Source organism: Astyanax mexicanus, chromosome 9 (assembly GCF_023375975.1).
Source record: "Astyanax mexicanus isolate ESR-SI-001 chromosome 9, AstMex3_surface, whole genome shotgun sequence".
In the NCBI taxonomy this organism is placed as follows: Eukaryota; Metazoa; Chordata; class Actinopteri; order Characiformes; family Acestrorhamphidae; genus Astyanax; species Astyanax mexicanus.
The window spans coordinates 4,813,000-4,840,183 of record NC_064416.1 but is presented as its reverse complement, the minus strand read 5'-3'; the positions used below and the strand labels follow the sequence as shown (position 1 = coordinate 4,840,183).

The 27,184-nt window shown below is 38.4% G+C and overlaps 1 protein-coding gene across 1 annotated transcript in view; it reads right to left on the bottom strand.

The window, feature by feature from the left end:
* The window catches only part of LOC103039544 (segment polarity protein dishevelled homolog DVL-3), a 62,868-nt gene that overhangs the window by 18,431 nt on the left and 17,253 nt on the right, over positions 1–27,184 (bottom strand). Inside the window, exons 2-5 of the mRNA XM_022665970.2 lie at positions 17,901–17,970; positions 6,097–6,224; positions 1,639–1,781; positions 191–326 (exon numbers count right to left, since the gene is read on the bottom strand). Coding sequence (XP_022521691.2) covers positions 191–326; positions 1,639–1,781; positions 6,097–6,224; positions 17,901–17,970 — 477 coding nt within the window. The remainder of the gene's footprint in view (positions 1–190; positions 327–1,638; positions 1,782–6,096; positions 6,225–17,900; positions 17,971–27,184) is intronic.

The window sequence follows — 27,184 nt, the reverse complement described above, 5'->3', positions numbered from 1 at the left end:
TCTTCTACTCTTTCTTTGTTTTCTAATAGCTTGTGTTTCAGTGGAGGATTAGCAAGAATTAGTAAGAAATGTATCATATAATTAAGTTAAAATTTACTGTACACATTATAATAGTTATCTTCAACCTTTATAATAACCTGTATTGTGACAGCACAGCTATTTAGACTGTAAGAGAATTTTCAGTTCTCACCGGCTGGCGGAGTCATCCTCCTCTGAGTCGAAGAAGCTGGTAGTGTCCAGTTCGCTGCTCATCAGCGTAGAGGAACTTTCATAACCCGCAACATCCGGCCTGCGCTCCGGCCGAGAGTGACCGTTCAACCTGCCACCTACAGTATAATCACACACACAGAAAATACACTTAGAATCAGCTTTTAAAGCTTATTATCATATTTTTCAGACTATAAGACAAAAAAAAAAATTTCCTTTTAAAGTCAAATGAGCACTGGATGTTAATCTACACAGATTTCTCTCCTAACAACTGTTTATTTGGGTGAGTAAAGGGCTTCTGTTTATTTACAGTAAGCTTAGATTTCCAACATTCCAACAAGGCTGAGTGCAGCAGCTTTAGCATTAGCCGATAACAATGATGGGAGTAACAGTGTTAGAATAAACACCGTTATTAAGGCCGTTACTTTTTTCAGTAAGGAGTAATCTAACTAATTACTCTGACTGTAACTATAACGCCGTTACCATTTCAGACACCCCGTTACTGCATGTTACTTTAGCCGCTCAATTAACTTTTTTTTTTTACTTCGCGCATACAGACAAAGGCGCAAGTGCGTGTGTGTGTGGGGGAGTTACAAGGGAGGGACGGATGAGACCAGTAGTCTGTAGTGAGCACTTTAAATCAGGGATCTCAAACTCGCGGCCCGCAAAACGATATTTTGTGGCCCACAACATTTCAATAGAGAGAGCCGCTGCATGAGTGCAGCCCCGCCCTCCGGCAAAAAGTTCAGCTGTGTGTGAGAGAGGCACATACAAGCCTCACACACACAGAACAGCTGCCTTTCAACCACAGAGGAGAAGCTGAAAACGGATTTATAGAACTATAGATCACAGTGAGGTTGATTAAAAATCTTAAACCTACGATTGACTACACCTGTTACTTGATTTGAATAAATAAAAACGTCACGGATACACCCACATGGCAAGCCGAGTCATCAGGTGTAACGCAATAGTAACGCAATAGTTACTTTTATAGTGGAGTAACTCAGTAAGTAACTCAGTTAGTAACTTTTTTGGAGAAGTAACTAGTAACTATAACTAATTACTTTTTCAAAGTAACGTGCCCAACACTGGCTGCTAACCACAGTGCTAGCAAGAAGTAAATGCAGCACGATAGCGCTAGACTGAGGAACCCTGAGTGTTCCGGTAACCCAGGGGCGCTATCAGCTAACGGTTTGTCCCATGTAGCCTGTTTTAACACACTAAACACTCAAGACTTCAGTCAAATACTCACCTCTGAACGAAAGAGCTAGCGCTGTGGTTAGCGGCTAATGCTAATGCTGCTGCACCCAGCCTTAGTGCTGGAGACACTTCACTGTAAACTCACCCTTATAACGCTGTACTTCAGCGGATTGGCTAGTATGATTACACCCTTAGATCCTTATGTGACAACACACTTCAGCACTGTCTCACCGTGGTCATGCGTGTCTTTCCTGCGTGGTCTCTCTCTCTCTCTATCCCTCTCTCTGTCTCGGTCCTGGTCTCGCCGTGCTGAGGGTCCCACCTCCGGCTCCGTCTCATTGTCCAGGTTGTCCTGACTGCCTGCTGCATTGGCACTGCATAGAATGAAATATAGAAACAAGTGAGACACAAATATGCACATACGTACAGTACCAGTGAAACGTTTGGACACATGTAAAGTCAGACTCCGCCTCTTTTTGAACTGCTGTTGATGCAGTATTGCCAAGTAGCATCACAGCGCTAACGCTCGGAGGAAAGCGCAGTGACTCGGTTCTGATACATCAGCTCACAGATGCAGCCTTGTGCTGATCCACATCACCCTAGGAATGATGAGGAGAAAGAGCGCCATCTACTGTACCCACCCAGAGAGAGCAAGGCCAATTGTGCTCTCTCAGGGCTCCGGCAGCTGATGGCAAGCAGCAACAATCTCCCAAATATAGTGGCAGGGCTTTAGACAGCTGGACCACTTGGCGCACCATATTTTGTCTGTTTTAACATAGAATTTAAATACATATAGTACAGCTATAGCACACTATAGATACATATGTGATCCATTATATCTATAAAGATTTACAGTATAGAAAATAATAATGACAATAAAGCAAAAGTAAAACAGGAGGCAAAACAGCTGTGCCTTCACACACACACTCTCACACACACAAACACACACACATATAAACCCAAACTAGTTCATACACAGGCTTTAGCCTTTTGAGGAGACCCCTTTTGTCTAAATGTCAAGTGCTGTTATCGAACTATCAGGATTTTTTAATGTCAGCCAAACCCCAGACCGCCAGGAGCAACATACAAACTGCTGTGTGTGTGTGTGTGTGTGTGTGTGTGTGTCCCAGCTGTGTGTTTTAGGCTTGTCTGCCAGCAGATGGCGCTCGTTAGCTGCTGTATTTTTTCTGAACTGCTCCCAGACACATTTCCACTGATTTAATAATTAAGCCATGCACACAGGGGGCTGGCAGCTACAGAGACAGAGCAGGAAACACACACACACACACAGGAAACGACAGCAGGACAAACAGCCATACACACACATATGTTCACACACAGATAAAGGCGGTGTGCAGACAGGGCTGTGGGTAAATCTGAACCTGTGGGGATTCAAAGGGTAAAATTCCCACACTGAACTCCTGAGCCTTCAGGGTGTGTGTGTGTGTGTGTGTGTGTGTATCAGCGGTGTTAATGATCTGGCAGTTCATAATTACAACTACAAATGCATCAAACATGGCTTTAGATCATATAGAAATTACAGAAAATTAACATATTTTCAGGTTTAGATTCAATTTACAAAAAAAAATATTAACAACAGCAAAAATATATATTTTTATACCATTTTATTTTATATACTGACTATATTATTGGTTCTATATCAATAATACACCACATTATTATGTCATTGTGAAGATACTCCATTATGACGTCACCACATTGTGATGTCATACTGGCCATTGAGGTGGTACCCTATATTAAGGTGGCTCAATTTTTATGTGATTTTATGCTATTGTGACAACACTGCATTGCGATGTCACAATGTTAATTGTGATGTCATCATGGCCATTGTGATTAAATACCTTTTTGATTGAACACCACTATGATGGAACACCTTTGTGATGGCAATTGTAATGACACTCCTTTGTGATATCATAATGGTCACTTTGATTACATTACATTGTGATGTCATACTGGCCATTGTGATTGTACCCCATTGTGATGTCATAATGGCCACTGTGACTACATTGCATTATGCCCAATTGTGATGTCATCACGGCCATTTTCATGGAACACCTTTGTGATGTTCAAAAAGCAATTGTAATGACACTCCTTTGTGATGTCATAATGGTCACTGTGACTACATTGCATTGTGATGTTATACTGGCCATTGTGATTGTATCTCTTTGTGATGTCATAATGGCCATTGTGATGGAACGCAATTGTAATGACACTCCTTTGTAATGTCATAATGGTCACTATGACTACACTGCATTGTGATGACATACTGGCAAGTGTGACTGTATCCTATTGTGATGTCATAATGGCCACTGTAACTATATTGCATTGTGATGGAATACCTTTGTGATGCAAGACCTCTGTGATGTCTTAATGGCCACTGTGACTACACTGCATTGTGAGTCATACTGGCCATTGTGATGGAACTCCTTTGTGATGTCATAATGGCCACTGTGACTACATTGTATTGTGCCCAGTTGTGAAGTCATCATGACCATTGTGATGGAACTCCTTTGTGATGTCACAAAGGCAACTGTAATGACATTAAACTGTGGTGTCATTCTGGCCATTGTGACAATACTGCATAATGATGTCATGATGGGTCTTCATTGTAGGGTCATAACGCATATGGTGATGGTTTTTATTCCAATTACACGTTATGCCATTTCTATACCAATACTATTCAATCCTGTGTTTAAGTTTTCTCATAATAAATGTGTTTTGAACCATTTTAAGGTTCAATACCAATAACATTAAAAATCCTATATTCTGTATACTATTCTAAAGACTGTCTGCCAATAAATGTCTGTTTCGTTTAGGGCTGGAGACTCATCGATGTAATCAGTGCCACTGATTACGGAAATACATCAATTTGCATAATATGATTTGACACGTTGCAAACACAGCCGCACCCACTGACACAACGGCTGTGTCCCAAATCGAACAGTGTGTATTAAAAAGAATACAAAGATACCAAGCTAAGAACCACAGAGAAATCTGCTGGATAAAACCAAACACACACACATGGTCACACACACAGACAGACTGTTTGGTTTAAGCAGGGCTGTAGAGGAATATTGATCAGTATTGATGAGTGAGAGTGAGTGTGGGGAGCTTGACGGCTGATTAGATTTACAGGTGATGTGATTGGCCGTGCGGTTGATTGGACAGTGACACACACTTTAGTAAAACACACTCAGAGTCACCAGGCCACTTCCATTACAGATATTGATCAGCCGTCTGTCAGTAAAGATGAAAGGGCGTGATTAGTTTAGTTAGAGGACGTCTGGGCACCTGAGACAGACGGATAACGAGAGTGTGTGTGTTTGTGTGTGTGTGTGTTTGTGTAACAGCTAGTCCTCTAATGAACTTAGCTAATGAACTTTTCCAGTCTGTGCTGTTCCCTCACTGTTTCTATCAGTATTACTGCCACACGTAACAGTGGATTACTGAATAGAGGGAATGTCCTATAGCTGTGTGTGTGTGTGTGTGTACACTTCTTTGTTATGTCATTGTGATGTCACTAGGATGCCATAAAGCCATTGTGACAATACCGCATTGTGTTGTTCTGAAGGTCATTGGAATGGCACCCCATTGTGATGTCATGCTATCATTTTGAATGGCTCCCTATTGTGACATCATAATGGATGTCATCACAGCCACTGTGACAAAACTGCATTGTGATGTCATAAAGGACCACTCTGATCAAACCCCATGTTGATGCCATTGTGACCATACTGCATTGTGATGTCATGAAAATACTGTATTGTGACATCATAATGGCCACTGTGACAATACTGCAAAGTGATGTCATAATGTCCATTTGGAAGGCACCCTACTGTGACGTCATAACAGCCACTGTGACAATAGTGCATTGTGCATCTAAAGATTGTTGATTGTGATGTCATAATGTCATTTGGAAGGCACTCTACTGTGATGTCATAACGGCCTCTGTGACAATTCTACATTGTGACGTCATAATAGCCACTGTGAAAATACTGCATTGTTAAGTCATAATGTCCATTTCAAAGGCACTTTACTGTGACGTCATAATGGCCACTGTGACAATACTGCAGTTTGATGTCATAATGTCCATTTGGAAGGTACTTTACTGTGATGTCATAACAGCCACTTTGACAGTTCTGCATTGTGATGTCATAATGGCCTTTGTGACAATATTCAATATGATTTCAGTGCTTTAGTTATTGATTGCAATCTCATTACAGAAGCAGCATGACTCAGAATTTGACATTTTTTAATTGTATTAATATTTATTATTATTTTATATATAAGAAAGTCATGCACACAGATGTATGGGGTATATATTTAAGGCAGAATAGTAGTGATGTGAATGATGTGAGCCTGTTGTTTTATTTATGAGGGACAGAGCTGATGATATATTGATGTGTTTCTATATTTTCCATGGCAAACATGTTATTAATAATTAAAGCTCCAATCACTCTCTGCCCCACGTCATACTCCTCCACACACACTGTGATATCATACAGTTATTTATTTAATAGTACCAGTCATTAATTAGTTTTGATATGGGCAGTGTACAGTATATTATTATATAATACAATACCACTGTTTGTTTGTACTGTTTATACGGGATGTCATGCTTGAAATTTTGCACACACACACACACACACACACAGTGTGGTTACTCACTGGAATGAGGGTGGTCTGGAGTCCCCGATGCCCCCCGTTCGTTCTAAAGGAGGGGGGAGCTCCGCCTGACTTTCAGCACCACATGCTGAACCTCCATCCGAACCATGGGAGCCATCCGCCGACACCAGCTACACAAAGAGAGAGAGAGAGAGAGAGAGAGAGAGAGAGAGAGAGAGATTGAGTATTGTAGATAGGGCTGCACGATATTGGAAACATTTTACATTGCAAATGCACTTTTTTCGATGATATATATTGCAATATTAAACAATGCAGGGCCCATGACTTCACCAGCCCCGCCCCCACCCACGCGCTGTCTTGCGTCCGGACCAATCAAGAGCTGAGTCAGCACCAAACTCAACTCAAAACCCAAGGAAAACACCTAAACAACAGTAATCTACCCTTTAATCAGGCATTTAAATGGATTTTTAAAAGGTAAATAAGAGCGTTTATTTTTCTGGAATTAAAAGCGTGAATTCAGCTGTAACTGGAAATATCTGTGCAAAACTGTGCTGGACTGAGGTACGCAGCTTTTACAAGCACGTGCCCAACCATGTGGATGGAGGCCATGCAGTTAGTTACCTTGTGTTTACTCCTGCCCCCCCCCTCACACTTCTCAGGCAGCAGCAGCCTGTCACTCACACAGACTCACAGAGACAGCACTGTGTATCTACTTCTTGTGTCAAAAATCAAAACAATGCAAAATGACGTGTTTGATTTAATTGCCTAAAGTGACTTTGCACATCCTGCGACGACGATGCTTAAACAATATATCGTACAGCCCTAATTGTAGAATCACATTCTGATATTATGAGATCATCGTTATCGTGAGATATCCGATTAATTTGGAGGCAGTTACGCATTATTATTTTTTTAACGCAATTAACTACGCCACCAGATTTTACCCCAACTTTCACTGTAAGCATTAAGGGGTTTTGCCTGTGGTGAGAATGTATTCTGTTCTCGATCTGATCCAGCTTACAAATATACTTATTTTTTCATTGAGCTAAACTGCTGATAAGACGCAGTTTAATCTGATATCTTAACCAGATAATATACTGCTATGAACAAACTCTGTCTCTGCTGCTCCATGCTGTTTACACACTAAGAACACGGTATGTGCAGAGTTCAATGCTCACAGCTGCGTTTAACTTTCCATTAAAAACACTGTGTTTAAAAGCACAGCAGCAAGTTTTCAGTGTTCTGTGTTAAAGCAGCTTCACACTGCTATAGATACAGATCTACACGCTAAAACACAGAATCTTCTGACTATATCTACTTTCTTGATCCCGCACCAGACAGCTCTGACCAATCAGAGGAGATGATGTGCTCGTGTGCTTTATTGGTACGCATTTTGGTGCGTTTAGATTTATGCCTGTGTGAAAATAAACCAAACAGAGGGAGACACGCTTCAAATAAACAAACTCATCAACTAATCCGGATCATAGAAACTAGAAACTACAACTACAGGTGTGAAAACGCTTTTTTATACTCAGATATTTAAGATCTAATTCAGAAATCCTTACAACCAAGCTGAGATGTTTATAATAAAGTAAAAAATGTTTCCTCAATCCAGTCCAAGCGCCCCACATTAGCTTTATCTCCCCTCAAAAATACAGGAATATACTAGTTTATACTATTTTAATTAACACAACTAATATAAATATAACTACATTTTACATTTCTTACATTTATTATTTTATTTACATTTAAATATCCACTAATCGCACAAGTGCGATTAATCACAGCTAATCCCTGAATATTGTTGTGATTAATCGATTGACACAGCTAGTATAAAAAAAGATGGCTATTGATTGATATTCTGCGTTAAGAGACTCAAATAATCAGATCACAGGGTAAAATAACCTGGTTGGGTCATCAGGAATTCAAATAGTTTTAAGGTTGTCTCAAACACACACACACACACACACACACAGGGCCGGGCCCTCACAGTGTTCTTGGGGCAGCGATAAACAGATCAGATGTAATAAATGAGCAGTGAGGATGATTATTCTGCGTTCTGCAGCAGAAAGAGAGCATTGAGGGCTTTTCCTCAGACAGACAGAGACTCGTTTATACACACATCCGCCCACACAGCCTCCACACGCCGGCCCACAATGCCCTGCACCCTGCCCGCCTCTCTGATTCAATCTTCTCGTTACGGCGGATATTTCGGGAGTGTTTTTCACTCGCCCTGTGACTTCACTTAGCTAATCCAATCAGCGGGACGTGTGAGAGACCACTGTTCTCCCTCACACAAAGCCGAGGAACACCAGCAGCCAATCAGCCGCCCTCGCACCTTTCCATTCACACACAGCTCACCTCATCCACTGGTTGAGAACCTCAGACTGTACACAGCTGGATTAGCCAGCAGACTTTGTCTGAGAGAGGAATCTGTACCTACTGTCTGTGGCGAGTCAGCAGATGAGGGAGATGAGGCAGTAAAGTTTGAACTAACTCATTTCTATTTTGCTATTTAGCACAAGCTAAAACTAAAGTGTTATAAACGCTCAATGTAAACATGGGGCGTGGCCAGCAACAGCTTATTTGCATAAAACTGCCTGAAACTGCCCTGAAACTATGTTATATCATGTCCAAAGTCAGTGCAGTTATGTTTTCCCGCAAAATCTTACAGCACTTCATACAGCTTCCCTCTGCTACTGACAACTTTTATGAAGATTTCATTTTCCAGCAGGACTTGGCACACTGCCCACACTGCCAAAAGTACCAATTGGTCTTATATAATATTCAAATTTTCTGAGATACTGATTTTTGGGCTTTGATTGGCTTAAAATAGATCACTCTGTGTCTAATACATCTATATAATATATAATAAGCATATAATAAGTTTAAAATTTTGAACTGAATCACTAAAATAAAGTAACTTTAATAATAGTTTTTTTGCCATGCGCTAGTAGTATGCGATAAAACAGACCATTATTTACTTACTTTTTTTATCAAGAAATTAAAGTCAGACATTCTAACAAAAAAAAAATCAAGAACTTTAAAACTATTCTCAAGTGCAGTCGTTATGATGAAACTGGCCCTCATCAGGAATGCCCCAGGAAAGGAAGAGCAAGAGTTCTCTCTGTTGCACAGGATAAGTTCATCAGAGTTATCAGCCTCAGTAACCACAAGTCAACAGCTCCCCAGATACGATTATTTTGGTTTGTTTAACACTTTTAAGTTACTACATGATTCCTTATGTGTTCCTTCATAGTCTGAATCACTTTATTATTCATTTATAATGTAGGAAATCTATTAAAATGACTAAAAACACTAAATAAGAAGGTGTGTCCAAACTTGCTTATTTACTTTATATCAGTATGATTGTGTTGGATTTGGAGCTAACAGCTTCTGAATAACAGAAACTGTTACTTATATTTCCACAATACATAAAATACAGAAGATGTCAGTGGAGATAATCTTTACAGCCACTGAACCAATTCAGCTCCGTCCTGCTGAATTTAACTGCATCTGATTCTGATGTTCACAGACATTTAGTTTTAACTAAAGCAGTTTATTCCAGAATGCTGCAGTGATGCACTCAGAGAGCTCTCCTAATGTAACACACCTGATTGAGGAGAAGCTGAAGCTCAGGGAGGATCTGAATGGGGGAATCAGGTGGATCTGATTAGAGCTGCTATAAATCTCTGCAGGAGAATCAGCAGGATGTAAATAAATGAGGAGTCAGTTAGCTGGACACTGCTGCTGCAGATCATTAGCCCTTTTTGTTCTGAGTTCACAAAAGACTCTGTGTACCATAGGGTTATCACTATAACAACATTTTGACTTGAATACACATATCAAGTGTAGTATAACGATTCCTGATAATAAAACAATACGTTATACCTTTCATCTGTAGGTAAAGTATTTATTTAAACTGTTTAAATCAGCGCACATCTAGAAAATAGAGTAACAATAGTGACACAATGCCAAAATGATTGAATGAATGACTTTCTATATGATACCTTCCTAAATATCTCAAAACCAATACTGAAGCGACACCACGGCAAAACCCCCAAAAAATAAAGTTTATAAAATAACATTGTGATGATGATTAATCTTTATTTCAAGTAAGAATATAATACATTTATGAATTTCTTTTATAGTTAACTTTGTCTGTAAGCTGTTTGCTGTCTGACTTGCCACGGACAGTAGGTACAGATCCCTCCCTCAGACGAGGTCTGCTGGCTAATCCTGCCGGGTCATACAGAGATTTTTCAGATGCACACTTTAAATAAAAGGGTATGAGTATCACTGGTAAGAAACCCACGAATGCAAGAATTTCCTTATTAAATGTGACGATTAGCACTAAATTATAGTTTAATGTTTAGTTTTAATGTTTTATGGCCAAATTCTTCTTCAAAGCTAATTTCAGCAGCAGCTAGGTTACTGAACCTAAAGTTCTGCTAATGACGTATCAGAAAGGTTACACTCGAAAAGAAGGGGTAGGGGTAAGTGGTAGGGCCAAGGGGTGAAATGGGATTGAGCCTTAGTTTGTGAGCTCTTTGCTGTCTGCTGTCCCCTGACTTTCCACGGACAGTAGGTACAGATTCCTCCCTCAGAAGATGTCTGCTGTCTAATCCTGCTATGTACTGTCTGAGGTTCTCAACCAAAATGATGTTTTTTTTAAATCTGATTAAGATGGTAGGGCTTTGGTAGGGGATGACGGGTGACAGGTGGAGCCAGAGAGGTTATATACAGGTTTCCTTATTGTGACATCAGAATATGGAGAGAAAGCACATGGATTGTTCATATGGGCATGTGAGACCCAAGTAAAAATAAAAAAGCATGCAAAAAGTTTTACATGTTTTACATAATGTGTCCCATTTAATATAGTAATTAAGTTAAAAGTGTGCAGTGCAGATGATGAAACAGATGATGTTATCTGGACAGATGGATAGGAAAATTAATGTATCAATATATGGATGTGAAGATAGCAGTGGAGAAAGATGAATTGAATGATTAAGTTTGGCCTATTATGGTCCAGCAAATGGTCCAGTAAGTAAGAGTAGACACAGGGGCTGCAGTGTAGAGCTTAAATTGGGCCCAAAATATCCAGGTCGACCCGGCCCGAGCCCGTGCATGTTCTGCCCAGCCTGACCCACCCCATACATACTGTCATTTTGAGCTCGAGCCCGATTTAAACCCCACATTAAAACTGAGCTTCTTAAAAACATGTTCTGGCTGTTTGAATGAGCTAAATCTGTTCAGAATGATGTTAATTAACATTGCAACACTGAAGAAGCATAGACCTATTCTTTAAGAAAGAAAGTTTATTAAGAACAGATCTCTGAAAGATTAAAACATGAACAATGCGAACAATGATCCACGGGCCTGAACATTAATTAAGTAAATTAGGCTACAGAAATTATGTCTGATTGACTTTCCTCTAAAGTAAAATAATTTAACATGGTTTAGGAGCAGAAAATACATTCCAAACAATACATATATTTTATATTGAGCTTATAGCCTTAAAAGCTCAAAAAAAAAAAAAAGTCAAATGTGCACTGCACACTTGTGCAACATTTTTTTTAAAACACAGTTTTGGATTGTTACTTTGCTGTGTGGGGCTGCAACTAATGATTATTTTGGTAGTCGACTGATGATCTGATGATCATTTTTTCGATTAGTCAACTATTATTTCTGCCATGTCCTCCATCTCTAAAAACAACAGAAAAACAGCTGAACATGAGATATAAAAGGCATTTTAATGTCCACATGTTTAAACGTGGAGAGTACTGATATTTAGTGATTAAATATGTAATCTGTTGTGTTTGTGCACTGTTAGACACACAGGCCAAGTTACTTTGTGATATGCAGTACTGTTACAAGTTAACGATTAGTCAACAGTAAAATTTGTAGTTGACAAATTTAAATAATCGGCATTGTCGACTATATCGACTAATTGTTGCAGCCCTAGTATTGTGATCATCACACCACAGCTTCATATAAAATAAAAATAGCATTAAAAAACATATGCCTACGTCACAGATTATTTTCTTGAGCCCGACCCTATGGCGTCACATCAATGTACAAATTCGAGGGCTCAAAAACAGGTTGTTTGGATGTTAGCATAGCCAGCTAGCTAACTCTCCTGCCGTCCTTCTTTCCCTGCCCTCCTCCGGCTCGTGGAGGTAGGCGGTCCGTCACGAACCCTGGAGATATCAGCCAATAGCGTTCGCTGACTCCGCCCCCAAACTGTCAAAACCACCCCTTTTAAAACTCAAGCGCAAAACACTCAGTCGAGCACAAACTGCTGCTGCAGGTAATTCACACAGCGCACGAGAAAGAAAAGCACACGAGAGGAGAAAAATTAAGCGTGAGAGCAACATTTTCTTCAGCGCACACACAATTCCCTTTTTTTGCTCGCTAGTTTCACATTTGTGCTCACGCAAAGTTCTTTTACACACTAGCAAAATGTTAAAACGCGCTGGTTATTTTTTTAACTGGTATTTTTGCACCCTCAACTTTTGACAATGATGTGACGCCATACGACCCGGCACAAGGACAGTGGTGGTAAATCTCGGCCCGGCTCACTGCAGTGATTTTCTCACCATCCACAAAGAAGGCTTAAGTCTAAATAAGCTTCAGAACCTCATAAAATCTAATCAAATCCAGTTTAATCAGCTGTATTCTCCGGCCTCAGCCTGGTTCACTCAGTTCCAGCAGTGCAGTGGCCACTAGAAGGCGCTGCTTATCCCCCCAGCATGAGTTCCAGCAGCAGAAATCCCAGTCCAGCAGCACCGGTGCCAAGACCCACCTCCTCTGAAGGCTTCCACAGGCCCAGGGCTGCATGGGAACGGGGCTGGTATGAATGTGAAGCGGAGGACACGCATATTTGCCGAACCCCAGGCTCCGGCCTCCGCCGCTCGCCTCCTGGAACAGAGCATCTGAGGGCAGCGGGGAGGAAAGCGGCGATAAAGAGTGCACCTTCTGTTTCTCCACAGAACGGGGATTAAAGAGAGGGGGATCTGGCAACGTAGGCCTCATATGTGTGTGTGTGAATGAATGCATTCTTCCTGTGTGTCTCCTGGCCAGAAAAAGAAGAGAAAGGCATGTGTGTGTTTGGAGCAGAGAGAATGGGAGAGCGGTGGGTGGACGATCCCTGAGTAGAAATCATAAACTAATGGAATCTGGAGCTGCATCTGTGTCTCTGTGTGTTTAACTGGCTGGAGATACTGGGAAGGAAGAGACTAATGGGTCCCTAATCATTAGCATTATTACTCCCTATACTGGAAAATCAGGAGCGCTGTATTGAGCACGGCAATATGGCAAGAAATATAACATACACTCTAAAAAACAGAGGTATGATATGAGTACTTTTTTGTACTCAAAGGTACATTCTTTAAAATAATTGTACCCTCAAAAGGTACAATATTGGTCTTTACAGGGTCAGATTTGTTCCCTCTGAAGAACAAAGTCATTCCTAACAGCAATAAGTACAGATTTGTACCATTTACCCAGCCAAAAGGTATTTGATGAGGTAGTAAACGGATACCAAGGGCCTTATTTTAGTGATCTATAGCGCACTGGTCAATTGCGCATTGCGCGGCAGGATTTGGTATCGTGAGCAAAAAATACGCTCTGCACGACTTGAAACGTGCAAAAGACGTGCATGTACTAATTCTATTAATTAATCATGGGTGTGTTTTGGGCGTAATGTGAAATAAATGTGCTTTTGTGCGTCTCAGCAGAGACAGATACTGACCTGCACATTCATGCTATGAAGATACACCAGCAGCTCATTTAAAGCAACAGCAATGTTATGTTATTCTTTATTCTGTTTATTGATGATGTAAAAGTCGGGTTTGCTCTCTGTAGCACATTTATTTGTGTATGTAACGAGCAGGTGTGCCTACACTGTGGGCACACAAGGCGACAGTTGACTGTTGTCAGGGTTTTAATCAGTCAGTGGAGCACCTGTGTTTCCTACCGACAAGATAGAAACACGACAGAAAGTGTGATAACAGCTGAACACCTTATTAAATTTAATTTATGAATCTGAATACAGAACAAATTTAATTGTCAAAATCTTTTTATTTTATAATAATAATGTTGAGAGTAGTGACTCCCAAACGAGTGTGTGCAATGCAGTGGGAGTGTGCAGCGAGAGACAATCTGTACAGAAATAAATACACAGCCTGTCTGCTTCAGAACACACTGCAGCTCCAGCTATACATACACTATAGGCACGGATGAGTCACTGACTGCATATAGAGTGCGAGAGAGAGGGAGTGTGTGTGTGCGTGTGTGTGTGTGTGTGTGAGCGACAGGGATGGGCTCATCTTCAAAGCTTGCTCTCTACATTACAGCACACTGCACAGCCAGAGATATGAGCAATGAATTATCCAAGACTGGCATTAATGTGCACACACACACACACACACACACAGTCATACAGAAAGCACATCTACTCACACAGTGTCGCACAAACGCACATCTTATCAGGTAACGTCAGACACACACTCTCAGATGCCAAAAACACTGAATATCAAATCAGGTATAAAGAGTAGAGCTGCATAATAATAAGGACAAAATACAGATATTGTTAAAATTGTAGTAATATTTTCTCCTATTTTTCCCATTTTAGCTAGATCTATTGTCCCACCCATGCAGCTGTATACACAGTGAAGACTAGCACATGCCTCCTCCGATACATGTGAAGTCAGACTCCGCCTCTTTTTGAACTGCTGTTGATGCAGCATTGCCGAGTAGCATCACAGCGCTAACGCTCGGAAGAAAACGCAGCGACTCGGTTCTGATACATCAGCTCACAGACGCAGCATTGTGCTGATCCACATCACCCTAGGAGTGATGAGGGGAAAGAGAAACAACAATATGCAGAATTTTTCTGTAAACAGTAAAACGTGTTAAACAATCCAGAAAACGTTTTTATACGTTTTATACTTTTAGTAGCACGTTTATCTTTGAGGACAGATCTGCAGACTCTTAGTGAGATATTAATCTCAGGGTCTTCATGAGGGAGAGTCACCTGGAATAGTTTTCTCAGCATCTTGAAGGAAGAAGTTACTGGAGGTGCTGAACAATAATATTGTATCGTGATAACATCGCGTCATGATAATATCATGTTGAGATAATATTGTATCATGATAATACCATATCATGAAAATATAGTATTGTGATATCGTATTACGATAATATTGTAAAGTGATAATATGGCATTGTGATAATATCAAACTGTGATATCATATTGTTATAAGATTGTCATATAGTGTTAATATCATTGTTATAAGATTGTATCGAGATAATATCGTATTGTGATAATATCATATTGTTATAAGATTGTATAGTGATAATATCGTATTGTGATAATATCGTATTGTGATAATATCGTATTGTGATAATATCATATTGTTATAAGATTGTATAGTGATAATATCGTATTGTGATAATATCGTATTGTGATAATATCGTATTGTGATAATATCTTATTGTTATAAGATTGTATAGTGATAATATCGTATTGTGATAATATCGTATTGTGATAATATCATATTGTTATAAGATTGTATAGTGATAATATCGTATTGTGATAATATCGTATTGTGATAATATCATATTGTTATAAGGTTGTATTGTGATAATATCGTATTGTGATAATATCATATTGTTATAAGATTGTATCGTGATAATATCGTATTGTGATAATATCGTATTGTTATAAGGTTGTATTGTGATAATATCGTATTGTGATAATATCATATTGTTATAAGATTGTATCGTGATAATATCGTATTGTGATAATATCGTATTGTGATAATATCGTATTGTGATAATATCATATTGTTATAAGGCTGTATCATGATAATATCGTATTGTGATAATATCGTATTGTGATAATATCGTATTGTGATAATATCATATTGTTATAAGATTTTATCGTGATAATATCGTTTCATGGTAATAAGATTGTATCATGATAATATCGTATTGTGATAATATTGTATTGTTATAATATCGTATCATGATTATATCATATTGTGATAATATCATATCGTGATATAATTTCATGATAATATTGTATTGTGATATCGTATTGGGATAACATCGAATCGTGGTAATATATCATGATTAAATTGTATGATGATTAAATAGTATTGTTATAATATCGTATCGTGAGATGCCCTGTGATTCCCACCCCTAATTAATACACACTCAAATACATTTCGAGTCCCAAAACATCTGTTCTGAATTTCGTCAAAGAAACAGAAGGTAACAGTCATGCAAAACATTTACATACACACACACACACACACACACACACACACACTGACATGTCCTGTGAGACAAATATAAGCAGCTGTTTCATAATTGATAAACACTCGCCGTCAATTTAATCACAGCATGAGCTTTAAACAAACACACACACACACACACACACCCACTCCACTCAATTACACTTCAACTTCACATCTGTCCTCGGGTCAGGGGTCACCTAATGAAAAGCCTGTGTGTTTTACAGTACAGTACAGTAGAGTACTGTTACAGTGCTGACGCTGTACTGATGCCACAACACACTAATTAGCTTAGCGTTTTAGCTTAGTGTTGGAATAATGGAATAGCAACAGCCCTATTAATATAAATATTACAGAATTTATACATAATATTTGAATTTTAAGCCCCATAGGAACTGAATTAATGTATTAATCCTGTAAAAAACCTGCAGCTGCAGCATTCCTGATTACAAGCTGACAGTAATACCTGTGGAATGATTTTAATCCAGTATGAATCTGTAATGTATCTACTGTTTGTTTTAAAATGATAAACTGAGATGCTGGTGCTGTTGTAACACTACAACCCACTGCACAATACCATATTTATTGGACTATAAGGCGCACAATATTTTAATTTTCCCAAAAATCATCAGTGAGTCTTATAATCCGGTGCTCCTTATTTATGAATTTTAAAAGTCAGGTATTAAGGTGCAGTAAAGCCACTCTACTGAAGTACAGAGTTATACAGGAGTTTGAGTTTAGTTCTCCAGTACAGAGACTCAAAACTGGAGCAGTATTAGCTTTAGGCGCTAACCGCGCTAAGCGCTTGCTCTTTATCTGTTCAGAGGTGAGTATTATAAGCCTGTAGCCTGCTGCTAACCCTGGCTTGCACTGCTGGAGCAGTATTAGCATTACCTGCTAACCCTGCTAAGCGCTAGCTCTTTATCTGTTCATAGGCGAGTATATCAAACTGTAGTCTGCGTGTTTACTGTGTTAAAACAAGCTACATGGGACGAACCGCTACCTAATATTTCCCTGGCTTACTGGAACACTCAGGGTTCCTCAGTGTACTTCTTTTAGTGTTTAGCCGCTAATGCTAATGCTAATGGTGCTGCACCCAGCCTTAGTGGATATCTGAAAATCTTACTGTAGCTTACTGTAAATAAACGGAAGCACTTAACTCACCCAAATAAACAGTTTTCAGGAGAGAAATCTCTGTAGATTAACATCCATGGCTCATTTCACTTTAAAAGACTTAAAAATGTTTTCTTTAGGAATTTTGTTTACTTATATCAGCTTAGCTTTGCTGATTTAGAAGACAAACATGGTGACACCCCTGTTCCTTACTGTTCCTGTTCCTAGTGTCTCATAATGCGCCTCATAATCCGGTGTGTATTTGATGTTCAGTTTGGTTTTATCAAAGCTGATCCAACCGTTACTCTCTAAAGAGGCTGTGGAGGTGTGAGAGGTGTGTGTGACGGGTGTGTGTGTGTGTGTGTGTGAGGTGTGTGTGACGGGTGTGTGTGTGTGAGGTGTGTGTGAGTCATGTGAGGAACGCTCACTTACCCATGACACGACACGGCCGTTGAAACAGGGTAATTTGGCGTTATCATCTGATATCTCTTCCTTAACAACCCTGCAGAGAGAGAGAGAGAGAGAGAGAGAAAGCGAATGAGAGAGAGAGAAAGAGAGAGAAACAGAGAGAAAAGAGAGAGAGAGATTTAATATCACTTGACAAATCAGTGTAGATATCTTAGCGTACGTCTTTTCACACAGATCTGTATTCACTGTTTTATAGAAATTGAAAGTAGACTGTTCACAAATTAATAAATGTGTAAAAGAGAGACTGAAAGAAAGAGTGTGTGTATGTGTGTGTGTGTGGAGAAAGAGAGAGAGAGAGAGAGAGAGAGAAATGGACACATCGACATCCTGCTAAATTAGATTGAGATGAACATGAGCTCTAAACCAATCAATCACAGCTTTACTGGACACAGGGTTACTCATCTTATCAGAATACACCAAGGAGCCACACTGAGGTCACACACACACACACACACACACACACACACACACACACACACACACACACAGAAACATATACTGTCAAATAATATCTCTTTTCTTTTTACTTTTTTAAATCATACTTAACATTAATATTACACAAATATAACCTTAAATACAAAAAAACACATTTTAAATTATGATTGCATTTTTAAGGTAAAAAGCAGAGTTCAATTTCACAACTCAAGAAATCACTTAAATAGAATCTGTCTGACAACATGAAGCAGATAACAGATCTCAAAAAGCAGCACATTATTATTAAACCCCCATCTGAAGAAACTCAACAACAGATAAGAAAACTAAGTCACTGATCATCTATCAGTCTGGAAAAGGTTATAAAGTCATTTCTAAAGCTTTGAAACTCCAGATAACCACAGTGATTCACTATTATTCACTAATGGATAAAACATGGAACACTGGTGAACCTTCCCAGGAGTGACCGGCCGACCGACCAAAATTACTCCAAAAGGGCATGAAGAACTCATCCAGGAGATCCCAAAAGAACCCAGAACTACATTTAAAGAACTGCAGGACCTCACTAAAGCCTCAGTTAAGATCAGTGTTAATGTTTCAATAATAAGAAAGAGACTGGGGGGAAATGGTCTCCATGGGAGAATTTCAAGGCAAAAACCAACAAACATCTTGATGATCCACGATGATCCCCAGGACTTGTGAGCTGACGTGACAAAAGTGGAAATTTTAGGAAGGTGTGTGTCCCTTCATATATGGCGTCTTTAAAAAAAAAAGAACATCATACTGAACGTAGTAAAACATGGTGGTGGGAGTGTTATGATGGTCTGGGGCTGCTGGGTAAACTTGCTAAAAGATGGAAGCAGGAATTCTGCTGTTTACCAGAAAATCCTGAAGGAGAATGTTCGGCCATCGGTTTGTGATCTCGAGCTCAAGAGTACTTGGGTTCTGCAGCAGGACAATGACCCAAAGCACACAAACAAGTTCAGCTTCAGTTAAAGTCTGATTGAGATGCTGTGGATGATCTTAAACAGAACGTTTATGCTGAAAAATCCTCCAATGTGTCTAAATTTAAAACAATTCTGTAAAGAAGAGTGAAATAAAATTCCTCCACAGAGATGTGAAAGACTCGTTATCAGTTATCAGTAAAGCTTGATTGCAGTTGGTGCCACCAAGAGTGGTTAATATATTTAGGGGGCTAACACTTTTTTACACAGGGTTGGAATGGGTTGGATAGATTTTTTCCCTTAATAAATTTACTATTTTTAATATATTTATTATTATTTATAAACTTACTTACACACTCAGGTTAACTGAACTTAGCCCCTCCTCCTTCCAGAGCTGCTCAGTGAAAAGGTGATGTCTCTGGTTGACCCTTGTCACTATTGGAAACCACTGTCAGAGAGTGTGGGGGTGAAGGATGCTTGCAGAGGGTGAAGGACGTTAGGATCGTGGTTTGTTAAATAATAAAAATGTGTTTAATGATCACGGCAGCACTCTCATGCATTATAAATCAAAACCCTGCTCTCTTTAATCACATCCTCCTCTCTCTCCTACTGGCATACACATTCCATCTACCTCTCTCTCTATTCCCCTCCCTATTCCCTCTCTTTTCCTTTGCTTTCTTGTTTTATGGTTTTACGTAGAGGCCCTAAAGCTCTATCTGGATGGGATTCGTTTCTCAGCGGGTTCTGGGGGTCCTCTGTGATTTTATTCCTGTCCGGAACGACAATGTACGTGTTTTTCTCAGACGTCCTCTGAGATAGAAAATTACAGACTGAATTATCCACTGTTTTTTACTGAACTCTTTTTCGTGGTCCTCCGGTAATTTTAGTCCCGTCCGGACGCACATCTCTGAGTTTCTTCTCCTCGAGTTTCTTTGTCCACTGCTGCTCACCGTAATTACACTTAAAAACACAACAGCGTGTGGAAATGGAGGAGCTACTGAACCCCGTGATGTCATGTGACAGAGAAAAAAGCCTAAACAACTCACTGATCCTCCTGTTTTTTCAATTGCAGCCTGGATGCAGGAGTTTTAGGAGTTTTAAGTGTGAAATATTTTCCACAGGCATCCCCCTGAGAAACTAATACCAACTGGATAAGGCTTAAGGCAACACCCTGCAGATACTGTACCTTAAAATTTAGTTTTTTTACATCCAATTTTATATTTTTGCATTTTTGCATCATAAAATTAAATGAATAAACATTACACTGACCCAGCTTGGCCTTATTAATAATAATAATAATAATAATGTTTATGCATGAATACACTTCAATTGCTAACAGTGCAAAATAAAAATACAAAATTTGCAAGAATGCTTTATGCATTAACTGTGTGTGTGTGTGTGTGTGTGTGTGTGTGTGTGTGTGTGAGAGAGAGAGAGAGAGAGAGGGAAGATTAAAGATTATATCTGTCCAGTATCATTTATTTCACTTTAATCCTGGATATATGGAGATATTTGTTACAAATTTGATAAAATTCTTGTATTTCTTGTAATTCAGTGGGTTTTTTTTTGTCATATCGTCAAGAGTATCGTTCTCTCTGTAAGAAAAGTAAGTACAGATTTGTACTTAAAAGAGTATAAAGCTTGTCACTGGAGCTGTACCTTATATGGAGGTACAACAAGAACCTTTCAGTGAAAGTCCTTTTTTTGTACCCATGGTTTTTGTGCCAGTATAGATTATAAAAATTATAAACATTATCATCAACTAAATATGGCTCAAAAACTTGATGATCCAAAATTGTCTGGCTTTCAAATATAAAATGTGCAATTAAAGTATATATTGTTTATTAGTGCAGTGATACAGAATACTGAATTTACCTTTTGGCTGCAGGTTAAATGGTACAAATCTGTACTTATTGCTGTTAGAAATTACTTTGTACTTCAGAGGAAATAAATCTGACCCTGTAAAGACCAATATTATACCATTGAGGGTACTATTATGAAGAGTACTCAAAAAAAGTACTCATATCGTACTTCTGTTTTTTAGAGTGTTATCGAGAAAATACCCTGAAATATCATGATATTATTTTCGAGTCATATTGCCCACCCCTAAACACAATAATTTAAGAGAATTAGTACATGCCTTTTATGCATTTCGAGCTGCGCAAGGGTTATTTTTTTATGCCCTCACAATACCAAAGACACTAAATCCAGCTGTGTGATGTGCAATTGACCGGTGCACAATAGATCACTAAAATAAGGCTCTGAGAGTGTGAGATGGTGAAAGTGAAAGAACAGTCCAGAAGCTCCAGGTGAACAAGTCCTGACTGATCAACTGCATCTGAGGCATTCTGAGTGCCATACTATCACTTTAATACCATAACACCATTCAGCCAGCGGGACTGAAATAATACACACGTCAAACGTTATGTTCACACACATACACACACACACACACACACACACACACACACACACACACACAGGCCAGCGTCCAGTCTGCTGCAGATGAAATACTGCTTAAGCAGTGATTGTGTTGTTGATGCACATCTGTTCAGTGTGATTACACAGTGAGGCCCAGAGCTGCAATCTCATCTCAACCTCCAAACACACACACACACACACACATACACACACAATATTGCACTACACGTTAATGGCTTTCTGTGTGTGTGTGTGTCCATATATTTGATCCATTTGCGCTGCAGAATCGTGTACAAACATTCAAAGTCTCTATTTTCTGACCTGCAGCTGATCTTTTCTGTGAGAACATACAGAAATATATCATAAAATTAAAGTAAAAGCAACTAAAAAAAGAGGTAAATGGAAAAATTAACATAGAATTAAATTATATCGCATGTAAAGTAAATCTACACAGTAAGATTGAACTGGAATTAGAATAGAGTAGAATTAGAAGAGCTAATTATTTGATTAATGACAGATAGGTATTTACAGAAAAGTGAGTAGTGTATTTATGGACAATGACTGAGTAAATAAACTAGCAGGTCAGCTATGTCCATCTAGCTGCGCTGTTTAAATAGCAATCCGCCAAATTCAAAGCACACCTGGCTCTTAAAGGAAATGATGAGCAAGTTGGTTGACACACTGATTAGTTTATTTTATATTACGCCCAAAATTAACCACACCCATGATTAATTAAAAGAATTGATTAATTAAGAGAATTAAGTACATGATTTTTGCACATTTGGCATCAATAGGTCAGTCCAATTATGTTAAGCTGAGCTAAAGGCTAAAGCTGTTTCCATGTGGGTCAGCCAGACGTGACTCTGTGTTTCTGTGTCTTTTTCTAGTTATTATGATGATGAAAGCGTGAGTGTGCTTGTGTGTAAGTGTGTAAATGCTGCAGTAGGGAGTGCATCTGAAGAGCTTAAATGGCACGAAAAAAGGGGGATAATTAGGTTGTTCTAAAACTTTTTACTCTGAAAAAATAAGAGAGCACTTAAAAATGATGAGTTTCTTTGATTTTACCAAATAGAAAACCTCTGGAATATAATCAAGAGGAAGATGGATGATCACAAGCCATCAAACCAAACTGAACTGCTTGAATTTTTGCACCAGGAGTAAAGCAGCATAAAGTTATCCAAAAGCAGTGTGTAAGACTGGTGGAGGAGAACATGATGCCAAGATGCATGAAAACTGTGATTTGAAACCAGGATTATTCCACCAAAAAAAAAAAAACATTTCTTATTTTCTGTAAATAAATACTCTAAATGAGAATATTTTTATTAGGAATTTGGGAGAAATGTTGTCTGTAGTTTATAGAATAAAACAACAATGTTCATTGTACTCAAACATAAACCTATAAATAGCAAAATCAGAGAATCTGATTCAGAAACTGAAGGGCTATGGTCATGATAAAACCTTAACATTGCCTTCTTTAAATTCTTAAATGGTTCTTCACACGTGTATCTCACCTAATCGTTCTTGTATAAAATCCCCCACAGAACCCTTTATCTTTATTATTTAGGGTGTAGCTGATTAAAGCTATGCTAACCTCACGTCATTAATAATGTGAGGATAATCTGATGTCCCGGGTCGGCGTTCTCTGCATATTTGTGTGTTGTCTGTACCTGACCCGCCCTCCTGAACTGGGTGTGTAGAGCAGGGAATGTGCAAAGCAGGAGGTCTCCACACTCCATAACCTGATTCACTGAATCCAGTTTACACTCCTGGATTTTGTTCTGATTGGAAGTTGAGGGTTAAAGAGTTAATGTAATGTAATGTAATTAACTTTAATTAATTAATGTATCATTACACCTACCAAGTATTACCACACCCCAGAAACTCTATTCAAATCTAGAGGTGACAATCACAATACAATATTATTACAATATAGTATTATCACTATATGATATCACACAATATTATCATGATACGATATATATATATATTTATACAATACGACAATACAATATCATCACAATATAATATTATCACAATACTATATCATAATACAATATTATAACAAAACAAAATTATTATTAATATATTATTATTTACACAATACAATATCACAATACACTATTATGACTATATAATATCACAACATATTATCACAATATGATATTATAACTATACAATATTATCACTATACGATATCACAATACGCTATTTTTACATTATGATATCACAATACTATATTTTTACATTATGATATCACAATACTATATTTTTACATTATATCACAATAAATTAAATGCATAATTTAAATAGCAACAGTGCTTTTGAATACTTATACACTGATGGGTGTGGTGGTTTGGAAATGAGGTGTGTTTAGGTAAATTTCTGGCGTATTCCTATCTTGGCAACAGAAAACACAGGTGCCCCACTGACTGAATACAACCTAGACAGACGCCAACAGACTCTCTGCAGCAAGTAGACACATCTCAGGATCTCAGGCAATAACGCTGCAGTAGCAGACTTCTACAAACTTTTGAACAATTAGTTCATGTTCCAGATTTGTTGCTGCTGCGTCCCATGAGTTTTGGCTCTGTCCTGTTTACAGTGTTTTGACTGTATCTACACTCGCGCTGCAGTTTACTCTAATCTGCTCCCTCTGGACGAACATGTTTGGGATCAGTTTTGAGGAGGAACTGCTTCAGCATGAAGCTGCTATAAAGAAGTCTTTACAGCCTGAACCAAACATGGGAATTGTTATGTTATATTGTCACTGGGGGATGTAATTTATTTAATGCTGTAATAGCGCTGCAGTGTTATTAAAACCGATGAGCTGCTCAGACTGAAAACAAGCCTGAGGAGGAAAAAGCTCTTTCTTCATGTTAAAAATCCCTCTCTCAGCCTGCAGGGAGCCAGGTTTAGGAGTCTGGCTTCATCCAGACTATAACTGCTTTCTGTTCAGTTTAAAAACAACCTAATTCATCACGTCTCACACGAAAGTACCCATGTTTACCTTATACTATAAATCTAGTCTATGCACTGACCCTAATCCTAACTCCATTAAAAGAGCAGAGAAGCTGTACTATAGTAAAAGTATGGTATTGTATCAAAATCAAACTTTAAATTAAATTTAATCCGTTCCTAGTCTTGGAAATCAAAACTTCATCTTCCAATTCCTATAGCACTTGTTTACAATTCTACTAAAATAATAATTGTGTTTGTCTTATATTTTTTGTATTTCCATTTTTTATCTTACCAGCTCCTGCTGCTGTTCCTCACTGCATAAGTGTTTTTTATCCAAGTAAAATAGAAAAACAACAGCAAACAGCAAATGGACTTCCACAATTGATCTACAGCTTGGTGAAAAGTTCCTTTTATCCCCCAAACAAGCCCAGAATCAGTCCTGAGTACAGAATCATTTATTCAGCACAGACAGAAGATAAAACCCCCTAAAACTCTGGATATGAGGTGCAAAAAAACTTCAAGAGCAGTAACTGTAGCTCTTTTAAATATAATAATACTGTAGCTTAAAGGACTCTTTAATGCACACTGAACTGAATTTATTTGTTAACAGAAGAAAGAAAGGAATTTTGGCTGATTTTAATACTGTAATGCTCTAATACAAATTGTAAATTGATATTAAACTTCTGTCTCACTTGTGCAATAGAGATTTTGAGGAATATCTCTTTGAATACTTAAACTTTGAGAAGTTTAGGTCCATTTATAGTTTTTATGGAACTATTTAAAAAGAAAGCCGTGTTAAATATGTTGATCTCTTTTTAAGGTCTATTATGTACATTCTTCAGCTGTTTTTCTAATAATTAAGTCTGATTTCTTCATATATTGTGTGCTTTAGTTGGACAAAGTAAACCCAATAGTATATATACCTATTAGGGGTGGGCGATATTGCCCTAAAATAATATCACGATATTTCATGGTATTTTCGCGATAACGATACTCTTGGCGATATAAATTAATGATTTTTTTTTTTTAAGAATACACTACTGCAACAAAATGAAAATTATTATTATTATTGCATATGATTTATGTCACACCCCTATCTGAGATATTAAAAAATACAAGAATTTGATCAGATCTGTAACAGAAGTCAATGACCCAGAATATCATGATACTAATAATAATGCACTCCAAATATCTCCATATATCCAGGATTAAAGTAAAATAAATGATACTGGACAGATATAATCTACAGTCTCTAGTAGATATATAATGAGAAATGAGAACAGTGTGAATTTTTCTTTTGCTAAAAACAGTAAAAAAGTAGAACCCTGATGTGATAATTAGAGGTGGGTGATTATGGCACCATATTTTTAGGATATAATATCGTTCACGATATTCAAAAATGTTAGCGATATTATTGCGTACGATACGATATGGCACACCCCTAATACCTATATTGAAGCGCAGTCATCCAAAAGTTTATAAATAAAAACATAAAACACTGTGATATACTGTGAAAGCATCAGAATCATGAAAAATACCGTGATTTACATTTTTGGTCATACCGCCCAGCACTACTACCCATACAGACTCCGTCTACTGATGGTGAGCTGCATGACCGGGATTCGAACTAGTGATCTTCCAATCACAGTGGCAGCGTCTGAGTCTGTTGAACCACTCGGTGCACTTGTGTACGTTTCAAGGCTAAATGCTGCAGCTTTCGGATCTTGTTGGAACAAACAAACAATGAGCCTGATTGTGACGCTTTAATAAAAACAGCAGCATTGCTTTCACTGCTTAAATTACACATAATTTTCCTAAGAATATTACAAGAGAGAGAGAGAGGAAGAGGGGGAGAGAGAGAATGAGAGAGAGAGAGACAGTAAGAGCGCCTAACCCAGCCGATCATTCATTTCCTATGGCAGTGACGGGTGCAACACTCTTGTGAACATTAGTTCCTCCTGTAGTCTGCTTTGTACCGAGTATTCTGCATGCATTTATGCAAATCTAACTGTGACCACCGCCCCCCCCCACCGTGACGAAAAGAATACGTAAAGAATACACATACTATTACACCCTACCTACCACCTATTCTGCAAGACCTCTGTGAGAATATTGGAGCTGCATGGGATGGATTATCACAAGACTCCATTAAGAACCTCTACTACAACTCCTGTATGTGTAGCTCAATAAACAACAAATATAAAGATGATTTGCACTTACAGAAAAATCATCTTTATATTAAATTTATATTTATGTCACTGAGAATCAAGCAATTGCTGAAAATAAGCTGTATTAGTAGCGCTCTGTTATTACTGATTCTGCCTATTATAATTCAAACTTATTCTCTTCTGGGCTCTTTACACACACACAAACAAAAACACACACACACACAAACACACACACACACACACACACATACATACACTCATATATGCACTTAATATGGGGGCACTATCTGGCCGGCCAGTGTGCATGCATGCATATGTGAGTGCG